A 27859-nucleotide genomic window follows, 5' to 3' on the forward strand; every position below is an offset into this window, starting at 1 on the left:
GTTATGCAGATCATCCTCCTCCCTTACTTCTTCAATGAAAATATCATAGTCCTCTACGTTATGGAAGGTATGTGCATGAATACCATTATCAAAACAGTTTTTTTCATTCATATATACCACAAAAACCAAGGTAAAAATAGTGTTGTATGCATGTTTTTGTTAATCATCTGTATAACTACTATTTTTGGGATTCACAGACTTCTTACTCAGGCAGTTTACCATTGGAAAAATGGTCAAGGTTCCTGTCTGTGTAAGTTGGCGTTCCCATGTGAGACCAATGGCTCTGGTCTACTTATTGTCTCTCCCCGCTCTCCCCACCCACAGGGGGAAATAAGTAGACCAGAGTGGCGCCGCCCCCAGAGTGGGATGTCTTGCTTTCTCTACCGCCTCTGGATCTATACTGTATTACTTACCCCTAAATGTACCTATTGGTGCTTTGTTTCCATCCCACATAATTGATTTTTAAAGACAATACATAGGCCAGTACCTAAATTATTTTTACAAAACCACACACACAATGGTTTTGACTTGTAGATATGACTGAATGATTTTGTCACGTTATTTCTTATTGTGTTGCTATAAGCCTATGTGTAGGCCTGTGTTTTGTCTATTACAATAAATTGTTTGAACTAAAGTCTCTCATTTGAAATGAATAATATGAAACGCGATGTTTGTGTATATTTGACAGGTTTGGATGAGCGCATCAGTGGTACTTTGTGTGGAACTTTGATGATAAGGACCAGAGAATATAGCTCGTTTGTGCCCCCTGTTATCACAACTTTGAACTGACATAAAGCCAGTGGCCACACCAACAAAATTGAGGGAAACTGGCCCCTTTGGTTTACAAAGGCTCAATAAAAACAAACATTGGATTAATAAGTCTCACAACACATAACTATACATAAAAGGCTTAAAAGCATATTATTCTTCATAAGCACTAGGCTTAAAAATGCTTTGCAAATGATGTTATAGGCATAAACATACAATAGGGGGATATAAACAGCCTTTGGTGTTATGCCAAATATGGCGTACCTCGTTGCCTCAGGTATAGACTACAGCATCAACATGTCATTTTATGAATCCTTTAAAAAGTTGTACGCTGATGTGTTTTAATTTCACTGTTTACATTTATGTTGGGGGCACCGTCTTAGTCTGGATATAAATTTGCCACTGACATTTTTTTTTTTTAAGTAATGGAATGGCAGTAAAATCTGAAAAGTTTGGTGGCTCAACAGGTTGGAAAATAATATGAAAATGGTTGTCTTCGTCAAACTTCAGCAAGTGAAAATTAGATAAGAATAGAGTGAAGGTTTGTTACTCCGCTCGAAAAAGGTGGGAGACCGTCAAAATGACGAGGGCAGGATCGAGTTGAGACGTGTCCCACATCGTCTGAGACCGCCAGTCAGTGCGGATAGGGTTGGGGTTTACAGACAGTCTAAACTACAGGTCCAGAAGAGTTCAGCGAGTTTATAGCATCGAAGTGTCCAGTCCATTTTGATTTTATTCAGTGGGTTGGTGGGGACACCACAAGGGTCTAGGCAATTTGGTCGACTCCGGACACCTTTTCCAATGAGCGTAAACCATTTTTATCTCCTCGTCCTCTTGTCCGGATTGGCAGCTTCAGGTGAGTGTGCGAAGTTGTTTTGATTTATGCTCTACTAATTTTGAATTAATCCAAACAATGGAAACTAGTTCAAGAGAATAGTAATTGTGGGTATTATTAATCTCTGGTTATAGTAGTTTAGATCATATGGTTAGTTTATTTCGTGTCAGTAATGTTTCTCCTCCATCCTTCACTCGACACATCATTACGATGCTATCGTGAGATGTTGGAGTAGCTGTTCTATGCATTAGAGCGCTGAAGTGGTGAAAACATTATGAATACCGGAAGTCTCCAACCTGACCCGAGTGTCCGATGTGCGTCAAAGGGAAGTGGGAATTTGGCTCCATGCGTTGCTACGATATAGGGTTGGTCGCCTGAGCGTTCCTACGTGATTATAAAATGCAACTTGCTTATAGCCCCTTAATGACTTTACATTATTTGTCGGTATTGAGGAAAAGACGCATTGTTTTGAAGCTTCATGCAACATAATTACTTTCCTTCTTTTGATCATGTGTATCCGTGCTTGCGTGTAAGCCAAGGATTCTCGAGATGTTGACCGCCGGATAGGAAGGTCCACCTGTTTCCCGTCAACAAGCCAAAGGATGTCGCTAGTGTATCATATGAGCTACTATCTTGGCACATACAAAGACCCTCAATGGATATGTTATAAACAGATGACACTGAAAATAGTTCACATTTTTGGCTATTAAGTTAACATGTATACAACGGAGCCTGCTGGACTAATTTAAGTTAATTGACACGTGTTTAGTTTCATGCACTGGTGGGCATCATTGATATTCCTCTGGAGAACAGTAGGCATATTTAACCTTGACTTAATCTCTAGAAGTGTCCAACTGTATGCTATAAATGGATTATATGCATAGGGGCAAGCAAAGCACAAACTGCTTAGGTTTACATTGACAGCATGTGCCGAGCAATAATTCCTTCATATTGACAGAGTGCCTGACTAATTGTGCAAATAAAGATTGACAATATTTTGTATTTGTATTTATTATGGATCCCCCATTAGCTGCGGCCAAGGCAGCAGCTACTCTTCATGGGGCCCAGAAAAAATTAAGACAGTAATATTCATTATAACTCAAATTTTAAACATTAAAACACATTTCACAACAGATATCACAATACATTAAGTGTGTGCTCTCCGGCCACCATTCTACTACTACACACAGTCCAGGTGTACGTGTGTGTGTGTATGTTATATGTATTTGTTGTTGGGTGTTTGTACCTGTGTGTGTGACTTTTCATAGTCCTCGCTGTTCCATAAGTTGTATTTTTTATCTATTTAAAAAAATCTGATTATACTGCTTGCGTGAGTTACTTGATGTGGAATATAGATCCATTTAGTCATCGCTCTATGTAGTACTGTGCGCCTCCCATAGTCTGTTCTGGACTTGTGGACTGTGAAGAGATCTCTGGTGGTATTTTTTCATGTATTTTTTAAAATTTCACCTTTATTTAACCAGGTAGGCCAGTTGAGAACAAGTTCTCATTTACAGTTACGAACTGGCCAGTATAAAGCAAAGCAGTGGGACAAAAACAACGAGACAGAGTTACACATGGGATAAACAAACATACAGTCAATAACACAATAGAAAATGTGTATACAGTGTGTGCAACTGAAGTAAGAAGGTAAGGCAATAAATAGGCCAATAGCGGAAAAGTACTTGCAATTTAGCAATTTACACTGGAGTGATATATGTGTAGATGAGGATGTGCAAGTAGAAATACTGGTGTGCAAAAGAGCAGAAAAACACTCGACCCTTCTTTTTCAAGACCTCTGCAATCCCCCCTGGCATGACATCGATTAACTTCTGGGCCACATCCTGACTAATGGCAGCCCATTCTTGCATAGTCAATGCTTGGAGTTTGTCAGAATTTGTGGGGTTTTGTTTGTCCACCCGCCTCTTTAGGATTGACCACAAGTTCTCAATGGGATTAAGGTCTGGGGAGTTTCCTGGCCATGGACCCAAAGTATCAATGTTTTTTTCCCTGAGCCACTTAGTTATCACTTTTGCCTTATGGCAAGGTGCTCCATCATGCTGGAAAATGCATTGTTCGTCACCAAACTGTTCCTGGATGGTTGGGAGAAGTTGCTCTCTGAGAATGTGTTGGTAACATTCTTTATTCATGGCTGTGTTCTTAGGCAAAATTGTGAGTGAGCCCACTCCCTTGGTTGAGAAGCAACCCCACACATGAATGGTCTTAGGATGCTTTACTGTTGGCATGACACAGGACTGATGGCAGTGCTCACCTTGTCTTCTCCGAACAAGCGTTTTTCCAGAGGTCCCAAACAATCGGAAAGGGGATGCATCAGAGAAAATTACTTTACTTCAGTCCTCAGCAGTCCAGTCTCAGCAGAATATCAGTCTGTCCCTGATGTTTTTCCTGCAGAGAAGTGGCTTCTTTGCTACCCTTCTTGACACCAGGCCATCCTCCAAAAGTCTTCGCCTCACTGTGTGTGCAGATGCACTCACACCTGTCTGCTGCCATTCCTGAGCAAGCTCTGTACTGGTGGTGCCCCGATCCTGCAGCTGAATCAACTTTAGGAGACGGTCCTGGCGCTTGCTGGACTTTCTTGGGCGCCCTGAAGCCTTCTTCACAACAATTGAACCACTCTCCTTGAAGTTCTTGATGATCTGATAAATGGTTGATTTAGGTGCAATCTTACTAGCAGCAATATGCTTGCCTGTGAAGCTCTTTTTGTGCAAAGAAATGATGACGGCACGTGTTTCCTTGCAGGTAACCATGGTTGAGAGAGGAAGAAAAATTATTCCAAGCACCACCCTCCTTTTGAAGCTTCCAGTCTGTTATTTGAACTCAATCAGCATGACAGAGTGATCTCCAGCCTTGTCTTCGTCAACACTCACACCTGTGTTAACGAGAGAATCACTGACATGATGTCAGCTGTTCCTTTTGTGGCAGGGCTGAAATGCATTGGAAATGTTTTTGGGGGATTCAGTTCATTTGCATGGCAAAGAGGGACTTTGCAATTAAATGCAATTCATCTGATCACTCTTCATAACATTCTGGAGTATATGCAAATTGCCACCAGTCTAACTGAGGCAGCAGACTTTGTGAAAATTAATATTTGTGTCATTCTAAAAACTTTTGGCCACGACTGTATATGGGGCTTTGGTGACAAAACGGATGGCACTTTGATAGACTGCATCCAATTTGCTGAGTAGAGTGTTGGAGGCTAATTTGTAAATGACCGCCGAAGTCAAGGATCGGTAGGATAGTCAGTTTTACAAGGGTAAGTTTGGCAGCATGAGTGAAGGAGGCATTGTTGCGAAATAGGAATCCGATTCTAGATTTAACTTTGGATTGGAGATGCTTAATGTAAGTCTGGAAGGAGTTTACAGTCTAGCCAGATACCTAGGTTTTATAGTTGTCCTGATATTCTAAGTCAGAACCGTCCAGAGTAGTGATGCTAGTCGGCCGGGAGGGTGCGGGCAGAGATCGGTTGATGCATGGGTGTTCGAGCTGTGTGCTAGCAGTTTAAACAGACAGCTCAGTGCATTCAACATGTCAATACTTCTTACAAAAACAAGTAGTGATGAGGTCAATCTATCCTCTACTTTGAGCCATTAGAGATTGACATGCATATTTTTAATGTTAGCTGTATGTGTCCATTTAAGGGCCAGCCAGTTCTGGGCCAGTTGTAATTTTCCTAAGTCCCTCTTGGCGGCACTTGACCATGTGACTGGGCGGTAGTCCAGCTGCGACAAAACTAGAGCCTGACGGACCTGCCTTGTTGATATTGTTGTTGAGCAATTTACTGACAACAAACTGTTGACACTTTTGAGCATCACTCACGCAACTGTATAAAATCTCACTCTTTCAAATGTTCACATTCATGTAGCATTTTTCAAATCTATTGCATTTAGGCTAAGAATCAATCTCATGCCTGTCCTCTACACTATAGGAGCCTAGGCTGTAGCAGCACTATACACAACTGTCGAGGCAAAATCTTATTTTAGACCAATAAAGAGGAGCTCGCAGGCAACCCTGTTCATGGTGTGCCGCAGATATAATAGGATTTTGTCCCAACTAGACACCACACCTGACCAACTGAGCTAATTGATCAGTTCAGTGATTGTCTAAATTCAACACACCTGGTCTTCCAGGTCGGTTAAATCAAAAACATCAAGGGCCTGCGGCCCTCCAGGACCAGGGTTTCCTACCCCTTCTCTAGGCTCTTTTGGACTACTCTGGGCCAGAGAGAAACGTTGTTTCGATATTGTAAATATCCCTGTTTCCCCTCTTTAGCTAAAACATGAACTGGAAGCCGTCCCAATACTCTCTTAACCATTATGTGATATTCTGCCATTGGTGATAAATGTTCTTTCTTACCATGACTGGGTTTCCTTTCATAAGTATATACCTACACTTCCTTTCTATCCTTTCCTATCAACCAGCCTTGTGTGCCTGTGACCCTGAGAGCACACAACCATGCATGTGTCAGCTTGTTTTCATATTCAGGTTTACCATCTTGACACACAGACACGTGAGTTCAGATCAACAGTGAATTGCCTGTGCTGGTTATCTAACCTCCAGATATTTGGGTGGCAGTTTGGCATAGTTGATAACATCTAATTAGCCATAATAGAGAAAGGTCGCTTCTGTTCCACTACTGACCGCCTCTGGTATTAGTACATGGTCAATATCACTAAGGAAATCTGTGTGTTTTTGACATGCTAAACAGTCAACACACCTTTTATGCAGAAAGTGAATGGGCAGCCCAGGGGCATAGTTGATAGACCAAGTGACTATCTCAAGTTGCACCCTATAAGCTAGCCTCATAAAGTCAATGGATGGTACCTGCTTTCCCGGGCTTTCAATGCAAAGCCACTCTTAAAACTCCTGATTATTTTCATGAGAACGGTTTTGGCCCGAAGCTGAAACAATGGTTTGATTTCATATGTACTTCCCTGTGCATGACAAAGTTGTTGTGGGGCCTGTTCTATTGTTCTCCAAACGGTTTGTCAATAATGTAAACGAAAGAACTTCCAGTTAACTCTAGTGGGTTTCCTCGGGAAAAAGAAATCAGTTCCAGTAACTTCAGACTGCTCATCTGACGTCGTTAGAGCCAGCAGGAAATTAGTCAAGAACCAGCTAAATAGCCAAGTGACGAACGTTGATGAAAGCCTTTACATGTCAGAGCATGAGAGAATTGTCGCTGTGAGAGACTGCATGTATTATGTCAAATGTTTTATGGAGTCCCTGTGACAAACTTACATATTCAAATGAATTGATCCATTCAATGATCTGCTCCAAAGTCATCCTCCACCTCTAAGGCGCTATGTAACTAAACAACATGTCTACCTGTAATTTAAATATGGTGCGTGGAAAAGTCTTCTTCCGCGCATTAGAGCGTTATTGGTGTGGGCGGTAGTGATTTTGTTGGGTTGGACCGAGGCCCACTTAAAATAATGAATCCAAATCAACAATCTGTGGAGAACGTCTTGAGTCAGCGTTGAGGGAGGGGAGGTTTGATGGATTAAACGTTTATCCTTTCTTATCGTAAACAGACTTCTCCTAGCCAATACTACAAGATTAATTCTAGTCTGTCAGTTCACCCCTAAATTTGTAAATAAAGGTAGAGAGGGGGAAGTTAAGAGAGAGAGAGAGAGAGAGAGAAGGGGGTGGAAAAGAGTGGGACTCCCTCTAGGGCTGTTGTGGTGACCGTATTACCGCCACACCGGCAGTCAGGAATCATGACCGCAATGAAATCCCATGTGACCGTTGAATCACGGTAATGCGAACTACCATCAGGTCCTAATGGCCCGGTACACAGGACTCTATTGTCCCTCTAACCACTCTGACATCAATGCAAATGCCATGGAAAATCACATCACACACTTATCATCAAAACAGTAGGACCACCCTACTTTTAAAACTCGCCTCACTGTGATGATCAATTTGAAGAAAGAAGATCAACAGCAGGTTGAGACAGTGCAAAACATGGTGGTTGTGGATGTTGTTTCAAAGCCTAACAAAGAAACGGACATCGCTTTTTAAGGTGGTGATTCATTCAAAACCCCCATATGCATATTAGAGCTTATTCTTATGTAAACCCGGGAAAAAAAACTGAATTAAAATGATGATTATGTCGTTATACAAACATAGCCTACCACATGTTACGCATGTCAGTAAAACATAAAACTGATTTAAGATGTCGTTGGTACATAATTGGTCTAGCCTTTGAGTGTGGACTGTATTATTATGCATACTGGATGGACTGGTTACCTTATGCTACAGTATGCTCCAAAATGTCTATCCATGAGTCTGGGAGAGAACGTATAGCCCTGGGTGATGTTGATGGTTCATTGATTGTGCAGGGCGGTTTACAGTTAGCCTACAATTATAGTGAGTTGTAATGTATTGGATTTTGAATAGCCTAGTAATAGGGCATTTAAAAAAATATTTTCATAATTCATTGAGTGACATATTACCTTGAGCTATATAGAATATCTCACCACCATGCATTTCCATCTCCTCTTCCCTCTCCTTTATTCTTTCCTTCGAGCACGCAGGCGGGCTGTCAACAGTTTAGTGAAATATGTTATGCCGCGAAAACATGTTACTATCGATGTTCCCAAACAGATTTGACTTGCTCTCCAAATTAAGCACTGGGTCGTTGCAGGAACAAGGTTGGAGAGTCCATGGCATACAGAGTTTGGGCGGAATATCACCTGTCGGGCAGCGAGAGCATGCTCCTCAAACAGTGTTTGATGAATGAAGTGAAATAAGTCTTCTTGTATTTATTTCTCAGTTACTCATCTTAAGCACACGGTCCTCTGTAAAACCCAAGTATCCTACAAAACGGACTGGAGGGAAAGCGTGAGGCCTCCATTCGCTATTTGAGTGCATACAGATGACATGTGTTTTTGCTAAATCGAAAGACAAGATTCAATTGAGAATAGTCTGAAAATATGATCTCTTGATGAGAAAACAGCTGTGCAGCCTGGAGCAAGGAACAGAGCGCATACTTATTTTTGATACTTTCTCAAATCATCAATAGTCTATAGTGGCATCATGCATCCCATATATGTTTTGATTGCTAGGACATTCTAATGTTTGTATCATTCACAACTAACGTTGCCAAATAACTCTAAATCTACCACTTAGGACCTGTTTCAAATGATCACTTTTACGCTCAACGTAGACACTTCATCTGCGTACTCGCTTTGTAATGGTAAAAATATCCTTTCTATTTTATTCAGCTAAGTTAATTTATTTTGTTCGTACTATAAAGTCATATAAAAATGATGGCACAGAACTTCTAAGCATATCTTGTCTGCTAAATGAACAAGCCTACAGAGCCCATGGCATGGAGCATAGCCATATAACTAACACACAGTAGGCCAACATATTCTGTTCTTCTGAAATACATGTTCTTCATATCATCATGTTGTTGTTTTTTTAAACCTGCATAAAATAAAGAATGGATTTATTGGGATGGTGTCTATTAAATTGATGGCTGGCAAAATGGCATGACCGCCACAGCCCTATGTGGGAGGGATTGAGGGAGAGAGAGAGAGTGATAGTGATAGTATGTAGCCTACTGTGCAAGGGGGAGCTATCCCACCATATATTTTGCACGGCACCACTGGAACACTCAACACCCCTGGCCCTGCCCCTCTCTCTGTAGCCCTAGCCTGAGAATACAGGTTGATACCTGAACTCAGCTCTACTCTCCCAATATGAAAGAGCTCTTGTAAATGTAACCTGGGCTTGTGAAATCTCTGACCACAAAGGAGAGAAGAGAGTCTTTGTAGTCTTTTTAGGCTTTGTGTTGTTGTGTGTAGGAGACCCGGCCCAAGTGTATCTTCCTCCAAACCTGTAAGAGAGTCAGGTTTCCTCCCGACGGACTAGGAGTCTGGTCATGAAGTGGGAAGAAAAAGCAACTCAGACACGACCTTGGAAATAATGTAAAGAACACAATTTCCTGAGTCCGAGGGGAGAGCCGTGCCGATTGGTTGATTTGCCTTACATTGTTCTTCCAGATCCAATGTAAATCCCACCGTTTATGAAAGAGGCAACCATTTCTTGTACATTACGTAAAAACAACTCGTTAGATTTGCACAAGTGCAAGTCCTCAACTGGCAGCTTCATTCAATAGTACCCGCAAAACACCAGTCTCAATGTCAACAGTGAAGAGGCGACTCAGGGATGCTGGCCTTCTAGGCAGAGTTCCTCTGTCCAGTGTCTGTGTTCTTTTGCCCATCTTAATCTTTTCTTTTTATTGGCCGGTCTGAGATATGGCTTTTTCTTTGCAACTCTGCCTAGAAGGCCAGCATCCCGGAGTCGCCTATTCACTGTTGACGTTGAGACTGGTGTTTTGCGGGTACGATTTAATGAAGCTGCCAGTTGAGGACTTGTAAGGTGTCTGTTTCTCAAACTAGACACTCTAATGTACTTGTCCTCTTGCTCAGTTGTGCACCGAGGACTAAACATCAGCGCCACAGGTAACTTCCACAAAGCTGTGAACGATCTGAGAGACAAGGCAGGGAGGGCCTATGCCATCAAAAGGAACATAAAATTCAACATACCAATTAGGATCTGTCTAAAAATACTTGAATCAGTAATAGAACCCATTGCCCTTTATGGTTGTGAGGTCTGGGATTCCGATCACCAACCAAGGATTCAAGAAATGTGACAAACACCAAATTGAGACTCTGCATGCAGAATTCTGCAAAAATATCCTCTGTGTACAACAAAAATGTTTCCCAAACCTTCCATAACAAAGCCATCACCAATAGACATATGAGCCTGGAGAAGAGTCCCCTAAGCAAGCTGGTCCTGGGGCTCTGTTCACAAACACAAACAGACCCCACAGAGCCCCAGGACAGCAACACATTAGACCCAACCAAATCATGAGAAAACAAAAATATAATTACTTGACACATTGGAAAGAATTAACAAAAAACTGAGCAAACTAGAATGCTATTTGGCAGAATTCCTGACCACTGTGACTGACCCTAACTTAAGGAAAGGAGAAAGGCCACCGTAGGCAGACCTGGCTCTCGAGAAGACAGGCTATGTGCATACTGCCCACAAAATGAGGTGGAAACTGAGCTGGGCTTCCTAACCTCCAGCCAAATGTATGACCATATGAGAGACGCATATTTCTCTCAGATTACATAGACCCACAAAGAATTAGAAAACAAACTAAATTTTGATCAAATCCAATATCTATTGGGTGAAATACCACAGTGTGCCATCACAGCAGCAAGATATGTGTCCTGTTGCCACAAGAAATGGGCAACCAGTGAAGAACAAGCACCAATGTAAATACAACCCATGTTTATGTTTATTTATTTTCCCTTTTGTTCTTTAACTATTTGCACATAATGACATTTGAAATGTCTTTATTCTTTTGGAACTTTTGTGAGTGTAATGTTTACTGTTCATTTTTTTTATTGTTTATTTCATTTTTGATTATTATCTATTTCATTTACTTTGGCAAAAAAAAACTACGTTTCCCATGCCAGTGAACGAATCCATACGTTTCCTGGCCGGTGAAACAAGAAGGGTTTAATTACAGACCGTTTCTTGATATCAGGTTACACCCTATGATGCTCGCCATTGGTCCGTGGCCATTTAGTTCGCGTCGGGGACAATAGTTGTTGACAACTGTAGCATTGTAGCTAAGTCTAACCCTAACTCTTTTCCTAACCTTAACCTCATTCTCCTAACCTGCCACACTAATTCACCTAACTTGTTTCACCTGTCTGTGCTTGTCTCCACCCCCCTCCAGGTGTCACCCATCTTGCCTATTATCCCCTGTGTATTTATACCTGTGTTCTCTGTTTGTCTGTTGGCAGTTAGCTTTGTTATTGTGAAACCTACCAGCGTTTGTTCCCCCTGCGCCTGTCTGTTCTTGCTCCTGTATTCTAGTCCTTTCCAGTTTTGACCGTTCTGCCTGCCCTGAACCTGCATGCTGTTCTATACCTTGACCCACCTCTCTGGATTATTGATCCCTGCTTGCCCTGACCCTGAGCCTGCCAACCGTTCTGGACCTTTGCACCCTCTCTGGATTACTGACCTCTGCCTGACTTGACCTGTAGTTTGCCTGCCCCTGTACGATAAATAAACGTTTATTTCTTTGACACTCTCTGCATCTGGGTCATACCTGAAACCTGATAATTATAGGTTATTTGAAGGTAATTAAATAATATTATCAGAAAATTTTTCTATAAGACTTAGTTTGGGTTAACTGTTTTGAACTTCAAGCACAGATAGGATAATGGAAATTAATTTGCTTAGGCATTAATCATGCAAAAACTTATTTTTATTGTGGCATGGTATCAGTGAGATTTGACCCTATGTTCTCGATCCATGGAATTAGTCCACTGCGCCACCAAGATGGAGCTACCATACCATGGTTTTTAAATTCATACAAAGCTGTTCATTTTAGTAATTTCAAACAGACTGAATTTCAAAGGAAACAAGCACTTAAGATCAGGTGTGGCTAATTGTTCCGAGAACGTTAACAAAACTTTCCAGGTAAACCACAAAACATGTTTAAAAACATACACATTCTGTTCTCAGCGTCAACAAAACTCTATCCTCTATCTTAAGTATATTCAGGTGTGTTGGCCACACCCACTAATTGGCCACACCTGATCTTAATGAGTCCACAACTTTGTATAAAAAAATAGTAGAAAAAAATATACGAAAAATGTTTTTGTCATTTAGCAGACGCTCTTATCCAGATCAATTAGGGTTAAGTGCCTTGCTCAAGGGCACACCAACAGGTTTTTCACTTAGTCGACCTTTGTCCCAACACTCTTAACCACTAGGCTACTTGCCGCACTTCATGGCATGCTAGCTCCATCCTGGTGGCGCAGTGGACTGTTTCATGGATACAGAACAGGTTTGAAACTCACGGATGCTGTGCCACCATAAAATAATAAATGTGTTTGCATGATTAATGCTTAAGGAAATGAATTTCCTTGTGTCCTATCTGTGCTTGGTGTTAAGCAGTTAACACAAACTAAGCTAGCAGTGTGTTCTCAGAACAGTATTTACTTACCTTCAACTAACCTATAATTTATTAAAACCTTAGTAAAACCATAGTAAAATGTTGTCAGAACCTCCCTTCAATATAAAAATGTTCCCTGAACAGGTGGAATTTTCCCTTCTGTTCTCAGAACGTGGAAAAAAACATTCAGTTTTACCAGCCAGGAAACTTATGGCTTCATTCCCAGAACCAATGAGAAACCAAAACCTTACGTTCCCACAACTTCCAAGGAACCGAATGTGCTAGATGTGCAGCTTATAACATCAACAATTGCTTTCATTTGAGTAATGTGCCTTTTTGTAATTGTAACTGTCACTAATTCCTCATTAAATAGCATATAATAACATATATGATATGCTATTAAAGTAATTGGTACACACTTTACAAGCTTTTTAAAATCTCTATTAAAACCCAAGTTAGATTCAGAAATCCTGAGAAGTAATTGTTCATCAGTAACACTGGAATCAAAAAGCTACTGCATTAGCAGAAGGCGTCATCTCCGAATTAAATCAGGGCCAATTATTTAATGCCAGAGAAATAAGTGCTATTTATGCTTCTAATAAATGAAAGGAAAATGATTAAACATTTGTACACAAATTCAAATGATGTGCGGCTCATAGTGTGATGTTTAAGATGATTACCTAACATACTTGAGTTTGGATGAACCTACTGTAAATAAGTACCATGTGAGAGCCAATTTAGTCCACCTCCCCCTCGCATTCCGCTCTCCAACCCCCCCCTCCTCTGCTCCAGTTTCCTGGTGGAGGATAAATGTATTGGGGCGATGCCTGGCTCACAACAAAGCCAGTGTGGAGTCTGCTGTGGACAGACAGACTGATTGGCCCAGGTCTGAGCCTCTTCCTCATCCTCCTTCTGCCAGCCACGGTCATTAACTGGGACTGATAGAGGCCTAGCTAGCCAGCTCAGATCTCCTAAATACAGGCATTTTTCTCATCCCTGAGAATTTTGCCCTGTTTCTCAAGGCAGGCCCAATTTAATATTATATATTTTTTATGTAATCTTTATTTAACTAGGCAAGTCAGTTAAGAACAAATTCTTATTTTCAATGGCATCCTAGGAACAGTGGGTTAACTGCCTTGCTCAGGGGCAGAACAACATATTTTTACCTCGTCAGCTCAGCGATTCAATCTTGCAAGCTTTCGGTTAGAAGTCCAACGCTCTAACCACTAGGTTACCTGCTGCCCCAATCAGTCTGCCTCTACCAAAGCCCCCGCCCTCCACCCCAAAGACAAAACAGCCAACTACCCCCCCCCCCCAATAATTTTGGGCAATTTAAAACACATTAGGGCCAGGGGGAACTCCTCTGGTGGGGGTGAAGAGAGAGGCCCTCTGTCTAATGTACAGTGGGGCTGGTTACTAGTAATGTGGCCTACAGGAAGCCCTCTGCGCTGCTGATAAGGATGAGATAGGTTCCTGGGGAGCCGAGCCCAGCAGCTGTTTTCCCAGCTACATGAGTGAACGCATTAGATAAACAAGCATCCAGTCTATATGGACCCATAGACTTATATCCATTTCAAACGCCCTCTCAGTGCGGGAGGGATGCATGCATATTGAGACGAGATCAGAGCGATTATTATTATGACTGAATATGGTTGCCAGCCATATACAGTAGTTATCCAGTTAAAGTGAAGATCTAGCTGGTTCAAGTGCATGTGTTTGTCACCTAAAGGACCTTATAGACCCTGGGTCATATTCATTAGCACCAAACAGAAGAAAACAAATTGAAGCGGGAAGGTGACTGACTACCTGTACCTGTTCAATTTTGTTTTCTGTTGCAAAACGTTTTGCTACAGTGTGCCCTAATGAATACAACCATGTACTTCCGATCATATCTTCCCAGAGGTTTAAAGGACTAGGTCATGTTCTGCTTGGTCATTGGGTTGGACAACACCCCTGTTGCCTACCCTGTTAAAAAGATCCATCCATTTCAATGACAGAACACTACTTCCAATTACACCGAACAAAAATATAAAGTGTTGGTCAAGCAAAGTGTTGGTCCCATGTTTTGTGAGCTGAAATAAAAGATCCCAGAAATGTTCCATCCTGGTTGCTACTGTGAGTCGCTCTGGACGGGAGACGGTTAGATGACTGAATGTAATGTTGAGTGGCTTCACTGCAGGTACGTGAAGCCACCTGAGAGGTTTGGCATATCAAGAAGCTGATTAAACAGCATGATCGTTACACAGCTGCACCTTGTGCTGGGTACAATAAAAGGCCAGTCTAAAATGTGCAGTTTTGTCGCACAACACAATGCCACGAATGTCTCAAGTTTTTAGGGAGCTTGCTGACTGCAGGAATGTCCACCAGAGCTGTTGCCTAATAATTTAATGATAATTTCTCTACCATAAGTCGCCTCCAACGTAATTTAAGAGAGTTTGGCAGTACATCCAACCGGCCTCAGAACCGCAGACCATGTGTATGTCATTGTGTGGGCGAGTGGTTTGCTGATGTCAGCGTTGTGAACAGGTGCCACATGGTGGTGATGGGGTTATGGAATGGGCAGGCATACTGTTAACTATGGACAACAAACACAATTGGATTTTATCGATGACAATTTGAATGCAGAAAACTACCGTTATGAGATCCTGAGGCCCATTGTGAGGTCTTTTTTTAAGGTATCTGTTGACCAACAGATGCTTATCTGTATTCCCAGTCATGTGACATCCATAGATTAGGGCCTAATTAGTTTATTTAAATTCACTGATTTCCTCATATGAACTGTAACTCAGTAAAATCTTTTAAATTGTTGCATGTTGCATTTATATTTTTGTTCAGTATAAATGGGTAAACATACACTCTTAGAAAAAAAGGTGCAATCTAGAACCTAAAAGGGTTCTTTGGCTGTCCCCATAGGAGAACCCTTTGAAGAACCTCTTTTGGTTCCAGGTAGAACCCTTTCGGGGTCCATGTAGAACACTTTCCACAGGGGGTTCTACGTGGCTCCTAAAGGGTTCTACCTGGAACACACACTCACTCAGAACACAAAGCAAACAGGGCAATCTTAACTCGGACGACACCTGGACAGAATAAGCAGGGCTTATGATTTAATTGGGGACAAGATCGTTTAGTACAGTTTTTTTTCAATCGCTTTGGTGCTATTTTCACAAGTATGTGGGGAATTTTCAAAACTCTTAGTACAAAACTCCAAACTGGTAACACCTGTAACGCAGCAAGTCTTATATTAAAAACCTTTTATTGTGCATTCATTTTGTTTGGAGACATCTTCCACCACACAACCATTGATCCAAAATATATATTTACCGATATAATTACAACATAGGTGTCCTGTAATACAATTCCACTAATTAAATGAATGGAAAAAACATCACGTTTGGCAGGTACTAGTTTGCAGCAAGCCTGTCTGGAGCATTTGACCATTGGTTCTCATCTACATCGTAGTAAATGTCCAGGGCCGTATTACCAAACAAGCCTGACATAGGTCTGGATTCGATGTCATTGCATGCCTCATCCATGGCCTGATGGAGGATGGCACGCTCATGTCTTATTTGGCTCAGTTAGTAAGAGCATGGCACTAGCAAGAACAGAGTTGTGGGTTCGATTCCCACTGGGGTCACATACAAAAGTATGTACTGTTGTCACTTTGGATAAAAGCGAAAATGGCTTATACATGTAGTATTGTATTAGAGTACTGTGTTTTCCAATGCAATTTTAGTAAAGCAGTGTGACCCCCCCCCATCAAAAAGACCCCAGCAACTTAATTTTGGATATATCTTTACTGTAATGGGTATACCTTTTGTTACATACAGTTATAGCTGTGCACATAATCCTAATACCGCTTCATGGACTACGATTGAACATATTCTTCTTTTAGGATGTGAACAGCTATGGTCAGATTTCATGAAAGAGTTATTTTAACAATGCTGGTTATGCATCTAGCTAACATTCATCCAAGGACACCTTGACTTGCATTACACACCCTCCCTGCAGAAACACTTGTCATGAAATCATGTAACATTTACAGTGCATTCGGAAAGTATTCAGACCTCTTTACTTTTTCCACACTTTGTTACATTTCAACTGTATTCTAAAGTGGATTAAACTGTTTTTTTTCATCATCAACACACAATACCACATAATGACAAAGCAAAAGCAGGTTTTTAGAAATGTTTGTAAATGTATTAAAACAAAAACATTTAAATATCACAAACATAAGTATTCAGAGCCTTTACTCTGTACTTTGTTGAAGCACCTTTGGCAGTAATTACAGCCTTGAGACTTCTTGTGTATGACGCTACAAGCTTGGCACACCTGTATTTGGGGAGTTTCTCCCATTCTTCTCTGTCAATTTGAATGGGGAGCGTTGCTGCACAGCTATTTTCAGGTCTTTCCAGAGATGTTTGATCGGGTTCAAGTCCGGGCTCTGGCTGGGCCACTCAAGGACATTCAGAGACCCAAAGCCACTCCTGTGTTGTCTTGGCTGTGTGCTTAGGGTGGATGTCCTGTTGGAAGGTGAACCTTCGCTGTACCTGCTCCATTCATCTTTCCCTCGATCCTGACTAGTCTCCCAGTCCCTGCCACTGAAAAACATCCCCACAGCATGATGCTGCCAGCAGCATGCTTCACTGTAGGGATGATGCCAGGTTTCCTCCAGATGTGATGCTTGGCATTCAGGCCAATCTTGGTTTCATCAGACCAGAGAATATTGTTTATTTTGATCTGAGATCCTTTAGGTGCCTTTTTGCAAACTCCATGTGGACTGTCATGTGCCTTTTATTGAGAAGTGGCTTCCGTTGGCCACTCTACCATAAAGGCCTGATTAGTGGAGTGCTGCAGAGATAGTTGTCCTTCTGGAGGTTTTCACCATCTCCACAGAGGAACTGGAGCTCTGTCAGAGTGACCATTGGGTTCTTGGTCACGTCCCTGACCAAGGCCCTTCTCCCCCAGGCGGCCAGCTCTAGGAAAAGTATTGGTGGTTCCAAATGTCTTCCATTTAAGAATGATAAAGGACACTGTGTTCTTGGGGACCTTCAAAGCTGCAGAAAAGTTTTGGTACCCTTCCCCAGATCTGTGCCTCGACACAATCCTGTGTGTGCCTTTCCAAATCATGTCCAATCAATTGCATTTACCACAGGTGGATTCCAATCAAGTTGTAGAAACAGCTCAAGGATGGTCAATGGAAACAGGATGCACCTGAGCTCAATTTCGAGTCTCATAGCAAAGAGTCTGAATACTCATGTAAATAATAAGGTATTTGTGTTTTTTATTTGTAATACATTTGCAAAAATGTCTAAAACCCTGTTTTCACTTTGTCATTATGGGGTATTGTGTGTAGATTGATGAGGAACATTTTTTATTTAATCCAATTTAGAATAAGGCTGTAATGTAACAAAATGTGGAAAAAGGGAAGGGGTTTGAGTACTTTCCGAATGCACTGTAAGTAAGAGAAAATGATTCCTTTAAACGTGCCCTGCTACAAGCAGGAAACAAGAAATGTGACATCTGTTTGATAGTTCACACATTCGTCATTCAGGGTTACTATCTTGTAATCTTTTTGGCTAACCACATGGGAACATTCTAGTCTTTAAGGACAACTAATCAAAAGGTCAACCACTAATCTTTAAGGCAGAACAGGTTTAAGCAAAGTATAGTGTCATTGTTTCAGGAAGGCGTTTCCATGGCGATAGGAGGGACAGGAGGCAGACTAAAGGCAAGGGCAGGGCATTCACCTGAACTGACCTACAAAGGCAAAGAGCAGTCTTATTCACCTTATTTAGGCTGCTGTAACAAAGGGGTTTAATCATTATTTACTCAAGAAATGTCAGCTTTTAATTTTTTATTAATTTCAATACATTTGAAAATTCCACTTTGACATTATGGGATATTGTGTGTAGATCACACCTTTACTATAGTCAAATGACCTAGTGGCATCATGGGTGGAATATTACTAATATTTTTCATAATTTCATAATTAATAAACATATATTTTTTTAAACACTGAAAATCTGGTGTTTCTATGTCAAACAGTTTTGTTATAATTCAGTCCTCTGTGATGTATATAAAGTGTAATATTGTGATGCAAACACAAAATTGAATACATTTCAACTCTATATCTGACATGGTACAGGGGTCTTGTTTTTTTTAAGCCCATAACCATGTGTGTGCGGTGTATACCTTTGTTTCAAAGTAGTTTTGTTTAAAACTACCAAGAAACACTCTGTGGGGACCCTGGTTTAACCCATTCTCCCTCAACGTCAGTAAGACAAAGGAGCTGATAGTGGACTACAGGAAACGGAGGGCCGAGCATGCCCTCATAGGGGCGGCAGCGTAGCCTAGTGGTTAGAGCGTTGGACTAGTAACCGGAAGGTTGTGAGTTCAAACCTCCGAGCTGACAAGGTACAAATCTGTCGTTCTGCCCCTGAACAGGCAGTTAACCCACTGTTCCCAGGCCGTCATTGAAAACTAACTGACTTGCCTGGTTAAATAAAGGTAAAAAAATAAAAAAATTCACATCGATTGGGCTGTAGTGGAGCGGGTCAAGACCTTCAAGTTCCTCTGTGTCCACATGACTAAGGATCTGTCATGGTCCAAAGAGACCAACACAGTCGTGAAGAAGGCACTACGATGCTTCTTCCCCCTCAGGAGGCTGGAAAGATTTGGCACGGGCCCTCAGTTCATCAAAAAGTTCTACAGCTGCACCATCGAGAGCATTTTGACTGGCTGCATTACCACTTGATATAGCAACTGCTTGGCATCTGACCGCAAGGCGCTACTGAGGGTCCAGTACATCACACAAAATTGTCAAAGACTCCATCCACCCAATCCACAGACTGTTCTCTCTTGTACCTCACAGTAACCTGTACCAAAGCACCAAGTCTGGAACCAACAGGACCCTAAAAAGCTTCTACCCCAAGCCTTATATTTAAAACGGCTAAATAGCTAATCAAATGGCTACCTGCATTGACCCTTTTTTGCACTAACTATCTTGCACTGACTCTATGCACACACTCACACATACTTAGAGTACACTGACACCCCAACACACACACGCAACCTTTCAGTTACTAGTCCAACGCTCTAACCACTAGGCTACCCTGCCGCCCCAGTAGGCTACCCTGCCGCCCGCTCACACATACCATGCACACACATGCATACTGACGCCACACCCATACACACACACACACACACACACATTTTCACACTGCTACTGTCTATTATCTATCCTGTTAACTAGTCACTTTAGCCCTGGCTATATGAACAGTAAATTGCTACCTCAATTACTTCCTACCCCTGCACATCGACACGTTGCGCTACTCCCTGTATAGAGACCTATTATTTTAGACTCCCTAAAATGTTTAGAGCCATGTGACTCGTTATTTTTATTCGTTGTTCACTGTGTATTTATTTATTCCTTGTGTTACTATTTCTATTTTTTACTCACTGTTTTATCTGGTCTTTAACTCTGCATTGTTGGAAAAGGCCCCGAAAGTAAGCATTTAACTGTAACCCGTTGTCTACCACGCATGTGACAAATACAATTTGATTTGATTTGATTAAGTAATGCTAAATGTATTCTAACAAATGAGAAGACAATCATGTCAAAAGTAATGTGAATTTTGCATTGTGAAAAGTAATTGCTTCATATGAACACGTATTGCAATGTGAACTGTATTTCTAGATGATACACTGATTACGTTGGGTGGAAAAGTATGATTGATTTTGTGTGTTGCACTTAGTCAATTAAAAATGTGCTTATAGTTTTGAAGCAACTGCCTTTTTGATGATCTTTTTTTCGTACTAAGAGTTGTGAAAATGTAACACATACTTGTGAAAATGTAACACATACTTGTGAAAATGTAACACATACTTGTGAAAATGGCACCAAAGCGATTTAAAACCAATGTAATATCAGAGGTGTGTGTGTGTGTGTGTGTGTGTGTGTGTGTGTGTGTGTGTGTGTGTGTGTGTGTGACCAAACTACAGACTCCATTCTGTGGGTATCACTCAATCCATTATCTGGAGCTGGGAAAATGCAGCCAATTTTTTCATTTTCCAGCATTTTCTCTGTAATGTTTTTCTGTGGGGGTCTGTTTGTACACAAACATCGATAACATACAGTATTGATGTTGTATGTATGTTTAGCAGAGTTTCTGTTGCATAACTACTGTGCTGTGCTGTGTTCCTGTGGCTTCAGGCTTGTTCCCGGTCAGTGGGCTGAGGGTGGAAACGTCGGGGGAGGTGGAGGCAGTGAACGGTACAGATGTGTGGCTGAAATGTACCTTCCAGAGCAGCTCGCCCATCACCCCAGCAACGCTCACGGTCTCATGGAGCTTCCGACCCATTGGACCTGGCCGGGAGGAGTCAGTGAGTCACCCTTGCTAATTGTGGAACCCTCTGGGCATCCTCGAGATGCAGTTCAGAGACCGTGTGTGTTTGTGTGTGTGTGTGTGTGTTTATAGTCTGTATTCTGTAGTTTGTCAAGGACCTCTGAGTCAACCATCAACCTCCTTGTCAGCGTCATTTTGAAATCTGTCTAAACAGTTTAGAAAAATGACCTTGTTTCGGAAATACTATTGTTGGAGAAAGTCAATCAGAGGTGACAATTAAGTCAATTAGATGCAATTAACTACCCGCTAATGAGGTGCAATGTGATCTCATTAAGCATTGTGTCAATCTCTGTCAGGTGTTCTATTACCATGAGAGGCCTTACCCTCCCCCGGACGGGCGTTTCCATAAGCGGGCGATATGGGCAGGTGACATCATGGGGCGGGACGCCACCATCGTGGTACGTAAGGTCAAGTTCACTTACAACGGGACGTTCAGCTGCCAGGTGAAGAACCCTCCGGACGTCCATGGCAACGCAGGGGAGGTGAAACTGACCGTGGTCACCACAGGTTCGTGTCTGTCTACTGTGAAGCGTTCACGGGTGCTGGGTTAAAACATACTGTAGCCATGTCTGCTGTCCAATCTTTGGCGTTTCCAATATTTGGTGTGAAAACCTCCCAGCAATCTTTACAAAACCAATCTGACCCATTTGTCATTTATTCCATTCAGCAGCTCCTTTCTCACAGCAACAAGAGGTACTAGCCGACATTGCTACTGTAGTGGGATACTATGTATACTGTTGATGCATTTAAAAGAATCCTAACACATCCCATAAAATCATCATCATGTACCTCCCCTGGGAACCAGCCATCTAGTATTGTTTGAGTAGATAAAGTGACAGTTACCTCTTTGTCTATTTCATTTACCCCTTTTCCCTTTAAAGCCTCCTTCTCTGAGATGATCATGCTTGCTGTAGCCATCGGGGGCGCCATCGTGCTAATGGTCATCTTCCTCGTCATCATCATGTCAATAAGACGATGTCGCGAGAAGAGACGGGAGGAAGAGGGGGCGGAGGAACTACCTCGCAGACAGAGAAAGGACCCTACCGTGTGGTAAGACAGAGAGAGAGAAGGAGCAAGAGAGAGTGGGATCTCTCTACCCGGTCTCCCCACTCTGGCTGGGCTGTGCGGTGCTCACCTCTGGGACTGTGCTCAGTCAAATGCTTTTTCTGCTTGGACACTCTCCTCTGAACCTAGCTTTGGAACCAAAACCTGGACCTATAATTGGGCAGAAGTTTTTACCAAGAGCAGACTTCAATGCTAAAAGTGCCTTAGAATACTACTGTGGATGATCCATCTGCTGGATCCTGTATCTTACCGCCATGCACCTTTCTGGAAAGACAGTATGCCTGCATTCATATTTATCTGTATTTCCTGTACAGTGTTTCTATTGTTATTGTCTACTAACCAGTTTCAAACTCTAACATCTGCCCAATCAATTTCCAATCGCATAGCACTTAGTAAGCCAATGCCCATGGTTGTATAGGTAGCAGCAGTCTCTCTCTCATCTGGTTCAATTCCTTTCAACCACAAGTCCACAACAAGATGTCTTTACATTTCCGTCTCGGTTTACTGCTGATCAATGATCTTATTTTGTTTTGTTCTGAAGTGATTTTGTATTTCTAAGCAGATGTTTTTTTTTTTAATCAGTAAAAATGTTCAACTACTGCAGAAATACTCAAAATAATGTCAATATTCACTGCAAGACCCAAGGCACTTGTTTAAAACAGACATTTATAAAATATTAGACTCATTATTTTCAAATCCATAAAAATGTCAAAGAATTGAGAACTATTTCACTATGACTGTCACTGTATTTCAGTTTTTTAAACCTTTAGATAGTTGACACCCAATGTCTCTGTTTTAGACAGTGCATTTATGGTCACTTTCTATTTGATCTGGTGTCTATGGCATACACAATATATCATTAGGGTTCCAAATCTATGGTCTATGGGTGAAGGGACTACTTTGCCTCTCATTCTGTTGGGTTTTCTGATCTCTGTGCATTGGGTGCTTCTTTTGGTTTACATTTAAACAATGTCATGTGTAACCACATATGCAAAAGAAATTGCCCTTCGAATCTCACCAACAAAAGCCAACTCTACATGGAAGGATTTTTTTTTTTTTCAAAAAACAAAATCCAGACCAATTGATTAATCCAGAGCAAACAAGGTGTTCCAAGATGGCTTCGCTTGAAAAGTTGTTATTTTCCCCTCATCTAAAAGGCCAATTCCTGCTCAACCTTTCCCGTCTTTGGCCTCTGACTGCGGCTCTGTCTGCGTGTGTGTATGTTTGTGATTGTGTGTGTGTGTGTGTGTGTGTGTGTGTGTGTGTGTGTGTATGTGTGTGTGTGTGCGTGTGTATGTGTGTCTTAGCCACCCTGCACGGGCCATCCACCTGTATGTGGACGATGACGTGCTAGAGGTTGACAGCTCGGACGGTATGATCTCGGAGGCCAGCACCAAGGACCCCAGTTCCTCTGAGGAAGACGACAGGAGCTCTGACTACGGCGGAGGCGATGACTCTGACTGAGATGGGGACAGTGAATGTTGGCTTTATTTTAGGCGTTACCTCTATGTGCTTGTGGTAAAACTTAATCCACAGTTGTTTTTTTAAACTATTGATCCTCCGTGGTGTATTTTAAAAATTGAGAGTGGGCTCCTGTGATTGGATAGAATATATACAGTTTATATACACTACAGTTCAAAAGTTTGGGGTCACTTAGAAATGTCCTTGTTTTTGAATGAAAAACACGTTTTTTTGTTCATTAAAATAACATCAAATTGATCAGAAATACAATGTAGACATTGTTAATGTTGTAAATGACTATTGTAGCTGGAAACTGTAGATTTTTTATGGAATATCTACATAGGCATACAGAGGCCCATTATCAGCAACCATCACTCCTCCTTTAGCCCGAATAGAAACAGTATGCATTTGCATTTGTTTAAGCTGTTTTCTAGTGACATTTGTTTGGAGACATCCATAACAGTGAGCTAATGAGGCCCGATTTCGCCTGGCATAAATAGAAAATGTGCTCTCTTGTCAGGGAACTTTTGTTCAGAGGAGCTAGCCAACAGCACAGCTAACACTCACTTCAAACTGAAGCTGAAAAGACTGCAAACTAACTGCACTTCGTTTCGTTTGACCTTTTTTCAATTTACATTTCTTTGTATATATCCATAAAGAAATGATGCCAGCTGATTCATGATTTCAACTGGCTGAGTGCCTGTCTTGTCTCGTCCTGACTCCCGACACGTTCATTATTATGGAACAGCTGGAGATCGAATTTGAATATTGAAACAATGTTGCAAATGTCAGAGACAGACAGCAAGGTTTATAGAAATCTCTGCTATTGAAAACTAAATGTTAGTCTAAAAGACATGTGAGATAATGTCCAGATGCTTTTTATAGTGGAGTCAGTGGATGTTTTTTACTGATGAGACAGTGGATTGCGCAGTCGGATGGAACAGAGTAAATATGAATTTTAACGTCATAGATTTAGCCGGTGGTAACTTGTGGAATAGACACCGGCTGGAATGCGGGTTTAACCAATCAGCATTCCGGATTAGACCCACCCGTTGTATAAGTAAATATAATGCAGGGGTTTACAGTGACTGAAGCCCCTGGGCCCAAGCCTATGGAGGACCCAAGAGAAAAAAAACATAGATATAGACATTATATCATATATATTTTTTATCCAACCGCAGGAGCCCACTCTCAATGTTCAAAATACACCAGAGAGCATAATTTAGCCACAGAGGATCGAGAGTTTCAAAACATAGCTGTGGATTAAGTTTTATCACAAGCACATACAGATAACTCCTAAACTAAAGCCAACATAAAGTGTCTTAAAAGGCCTAGGTTCTGGACCTGAACCATGCCAGGAATATGCATCCCACACCATAACATATACTTTGTGTCCCTCATTACTCAAGTGTTTCCTTTATATTGTCAGTTACCGGTATGCCTCCAGCCTCCATGTGCGTCAAATATACAGCTTGTTGCGTTGTGGACATAGAAATACAATCCATAGAAGGGTTTTGGAACCTCTTACCCTGGCAATTTGACTGTTAAATTCATTGGTACACTCGCGTCCTGATTTGATGGGAACTGCCATCTATGGATTATATTATATATGGATTATATTATATTTCAAAATGCAATCGAAGGGGGAAAAAATTACAGTTTGTAAAGCAAATGCCTACTGCTGAAAAGAGAACACTAAACTGTCTATAGAACCAATGGAAACAATTTTCTCAACAACTGCGAACATCAGCACTGTTTTTCAAAGGAGCTAATCTTGAGATAGACTATTGCCACGACGAACACGTCGGCCAGCAGCGGTGAGTAGCCTGTCTTTATCTTTGGGTGAGTCAGTGTGCCACTGGAAAGTAGCCTACTGTATATATATATATATATATATATATATATATATATATATATATATACACACACACACTGAGTGTACAAAACATTAGGAGCACTTGCTCTTTCCATGACAGAATGACCAGGTGAATCCAGGTGACCTGTGATTTCTTCAACCGCCCCTGCTGCTAAGCATGGCAGCCGGGATGACATAACAGGAGAGGAGACTATGAATGGAATGCCTTTAAAGTATTTTATCTCAAGCTGTGTTTGAAGAAGAGTTTGAAGAGTCTAAAACAAGAATACATCTGAGAATCCTATTGGATGAAGATGATGATGAAGTTTGAGAGGGGAAATAGGAAGCACCAGGCAGCATAGCAGACTAGTATGTCCCAAATGCAGGGCATAAGGACAGGGAAAGGGACAGAACACTGCTACCTGAAGGAGTTGAGTGGAGCTGCGGAAAGAAAAAACTGGGATCTCACAATGCGCTGTACCAAAGAGAATGTATCACATCAAGAATGTTGGACTGATTTGAATAGTGTTACATTTCTACGGAAAATAACAAGTACCCATAGAGCTAAGGCACCTGTCTCTGTTGTTGAAAATATCCATACTGTACACAAGAATGGTCCTTCTTCTGTGTTTTCTGCTCTGTCAATGGATCCTAGAGCTACAGTAACCACTGTAAGTCAAGCTATTAGTGCTGCACTGCCTAATGAGACATAGAGATCTCAATGTCTACAGACTGACAACCTGACACTGCCTGAGATAGCCTGATGGTGATTGTGTGTGTCTGTCAATTGGTGGATTAGGTAGATGCCGTGGACATTCATTGATCTGGCCAATAAGGACCAATCAGGTTGATTCTTATTATTCACTATAGGAATGACCTGAACTGTACTGTACAGATATTTTCTTTTCACGTTGTCCTTTTCAGCACAGTTCCCGCAACTATAGATGCGCAATCAGCCCCAGCCAGTACAGCTGGGCGGTTCGGTTCGGTTTGCCTTAGTATTGTGAAAAGAGTATTAGAGCAAGAATATAAGATTTTTTTTTTTACCTACCAGCATCTTAGGTATCTACTGTACTGTATTCACAGCCAGTGAAATTGAGTGGCAAATAGCCATGGTCCAATCGTCGACAGAAAGAATCTTCAAATGGTCTTATATTACAGTCTTAGAACTAAGATGAAATGTCATCAATGCTTGCCAGGGTGCGTGGGAGTTGAAAAGAGTCGCATGCAGTCAGATCTGAAAACCCTTAGATTCCAAAATTGTCCTTGAGACGTTTTTATTTATTACATTTTACTGTACCACTCTTTATATATATATATATTTTTTTTTTTTTTTGTTAAACTGAGAAATAGTTTTTTTTATGTCTCTGAATTTTAAACATGCAAAAAGTATTTTATCCTGTTGTTTAAAAAAAAATCCACGTTAATGTTACTGTTTGATTTATAATAAAAAATGACCTTTTACTGAATTATTGCTGGTCTTGAAGCGTGATGATGCGTCTCTGCTGAAATTTGAACTTCGGCAACTATAGCTGTTAAATTGATGATTGCTGACATCACATACATAGTAGATAGACAAATAGCATGTACAGTGCCTTGCGAAAGTATTCGGCCCCCTTGAACTTTGCGACCTTTTGCCACATTTCAGGCTTCAAACATAAAGATATAAAACTGTATTTTCTGGTGAAGAATCATCAACAAGTGGGACACAATCATGAAGTGGAACGACATTTATTGGATATTTCAAACTTTTTTAACAAATCAAAAACTGAAAAATTGGGCTTTATGTTTGAAGCCTGAAATGTGGCAAAAGGTCGCAAAGTTCAAGGGGGCCGAATACTTTCGCAAGGCACTGTACATACTATCGCATCAGGAATGCATCGTTATCTATCACTTGTTGTCTCTAGTGGTCTATCAACTGATGTGTGCTTAGCTGTAACTGTTGCCCTAGTGCAATGCATTGTTTGAGCTGTAATCACGAAGTACGCTTGGCCATACATCTGCGAGTTGCGTTCGTGTGGTTCCAACGCTGGTCAGACCAAGCTGACTCCACACTCCAAGACTGCTTCCATCACGTGGACTGGGACATGTTTCGTATTGAGTCAGATGGAAATATTGACGAATACGCTGATTCGGTGTGCGAGTTCATTAGAACGTGCGTCGAAGATGTCGTTCCCATAGCAACGATAAAAACATTCCCAAACCAGAAACCGTGGATTGATGGCAGCATTCGCGTGAAACTGAAAGCGCGAACCACTGCTTTTAATCAGGGCAAGGTGTCTGGTAATATGTCCGAATATAAACAATGCAGCTATTCCCTCCGCAAGGCTATTAAACAAGCTAAGCGTCAGTACAGAGACAAAGTGGAATCTCAATTCAATGGCTCAGACACAAGAGGCATGTGGCAGGGTCTACAGTCAATCACGGACTACAAGAAGAAACCCAGCCCAGTCACGGAC

The 27859-nt window shown here is 41.5% G+C and overlaps 1 protein-coding gene across 1 annotated transcript; it reads left to right on the forward strand.

The window, feature by feature from the left end:
• The first annotated feature begins 1300 nt into the window (after nt 1-1300).
• Nucleotides 1301-26869, forward strand: LOC115137640 (myelin protein zero-like protein 2). Its single transcript, XM_029673964.2, has 5 exons — nt 1301-1624; nt 20827-20996; nt 21316-21526; nt 21901-22069; nt 23392-26869. Exons 1-5 carry the CDS (start codon nt 1570-1572, stop codon nt 23546-23548), a joined length of 762 nt encoding a protein of 253 aa, XP_029529824.1. The 5' UTR covers nt 1301-1569; the 3' UTR covers nt 23549-26869.
• The last annotated feature ends 990 nt before the right edge of the window (nt 26870-27859 follow it).

Source organism: Oncorhynchus nerka, linkage group LG11, assembly GCF_034236695.1.
Source record: "Oncorhynchus nerka isolate Pitt River linkage group LG11, Oner_Uvic_2.0, whole genome shotgun sequence".
Classification (NCBI taxonomy): domain Eukaryota; kingdom Metazoa; phylum Chordata; class Actinopteri; order Salmoniformes; family Salmonidae; genus Oncorhynchus; species Oncorhynchus nerka.

What these genes read in the sequence shown, in the direction of transcription:
- LOC115137640 (XM_029673964.2), top strand. Translation starts at nt 1,570, where the DNA reads ATGAGCGTAAACCATTTTTATCTCCTCGTCCTCTTGTCCGGATTGGCA. An exon ending in GACCTGGCCGGGAGGAGTCA is followed by an intron (nt 20,997 to 21,315) that starts GTGAGTCACCCT and finishes AATCTCTGTCAG; the next exon opens with GTGTTCTATTACCATGAGAG. An exon ending in AGAAAGGACCCTACCGTGTG is followed by an intron (nt 22,070 to 23,391) that starts GTAAGACAGAGA and finishes TGTGTGTCTTAG; the next exon opens with CCACCCTGCACGGGCCATCC.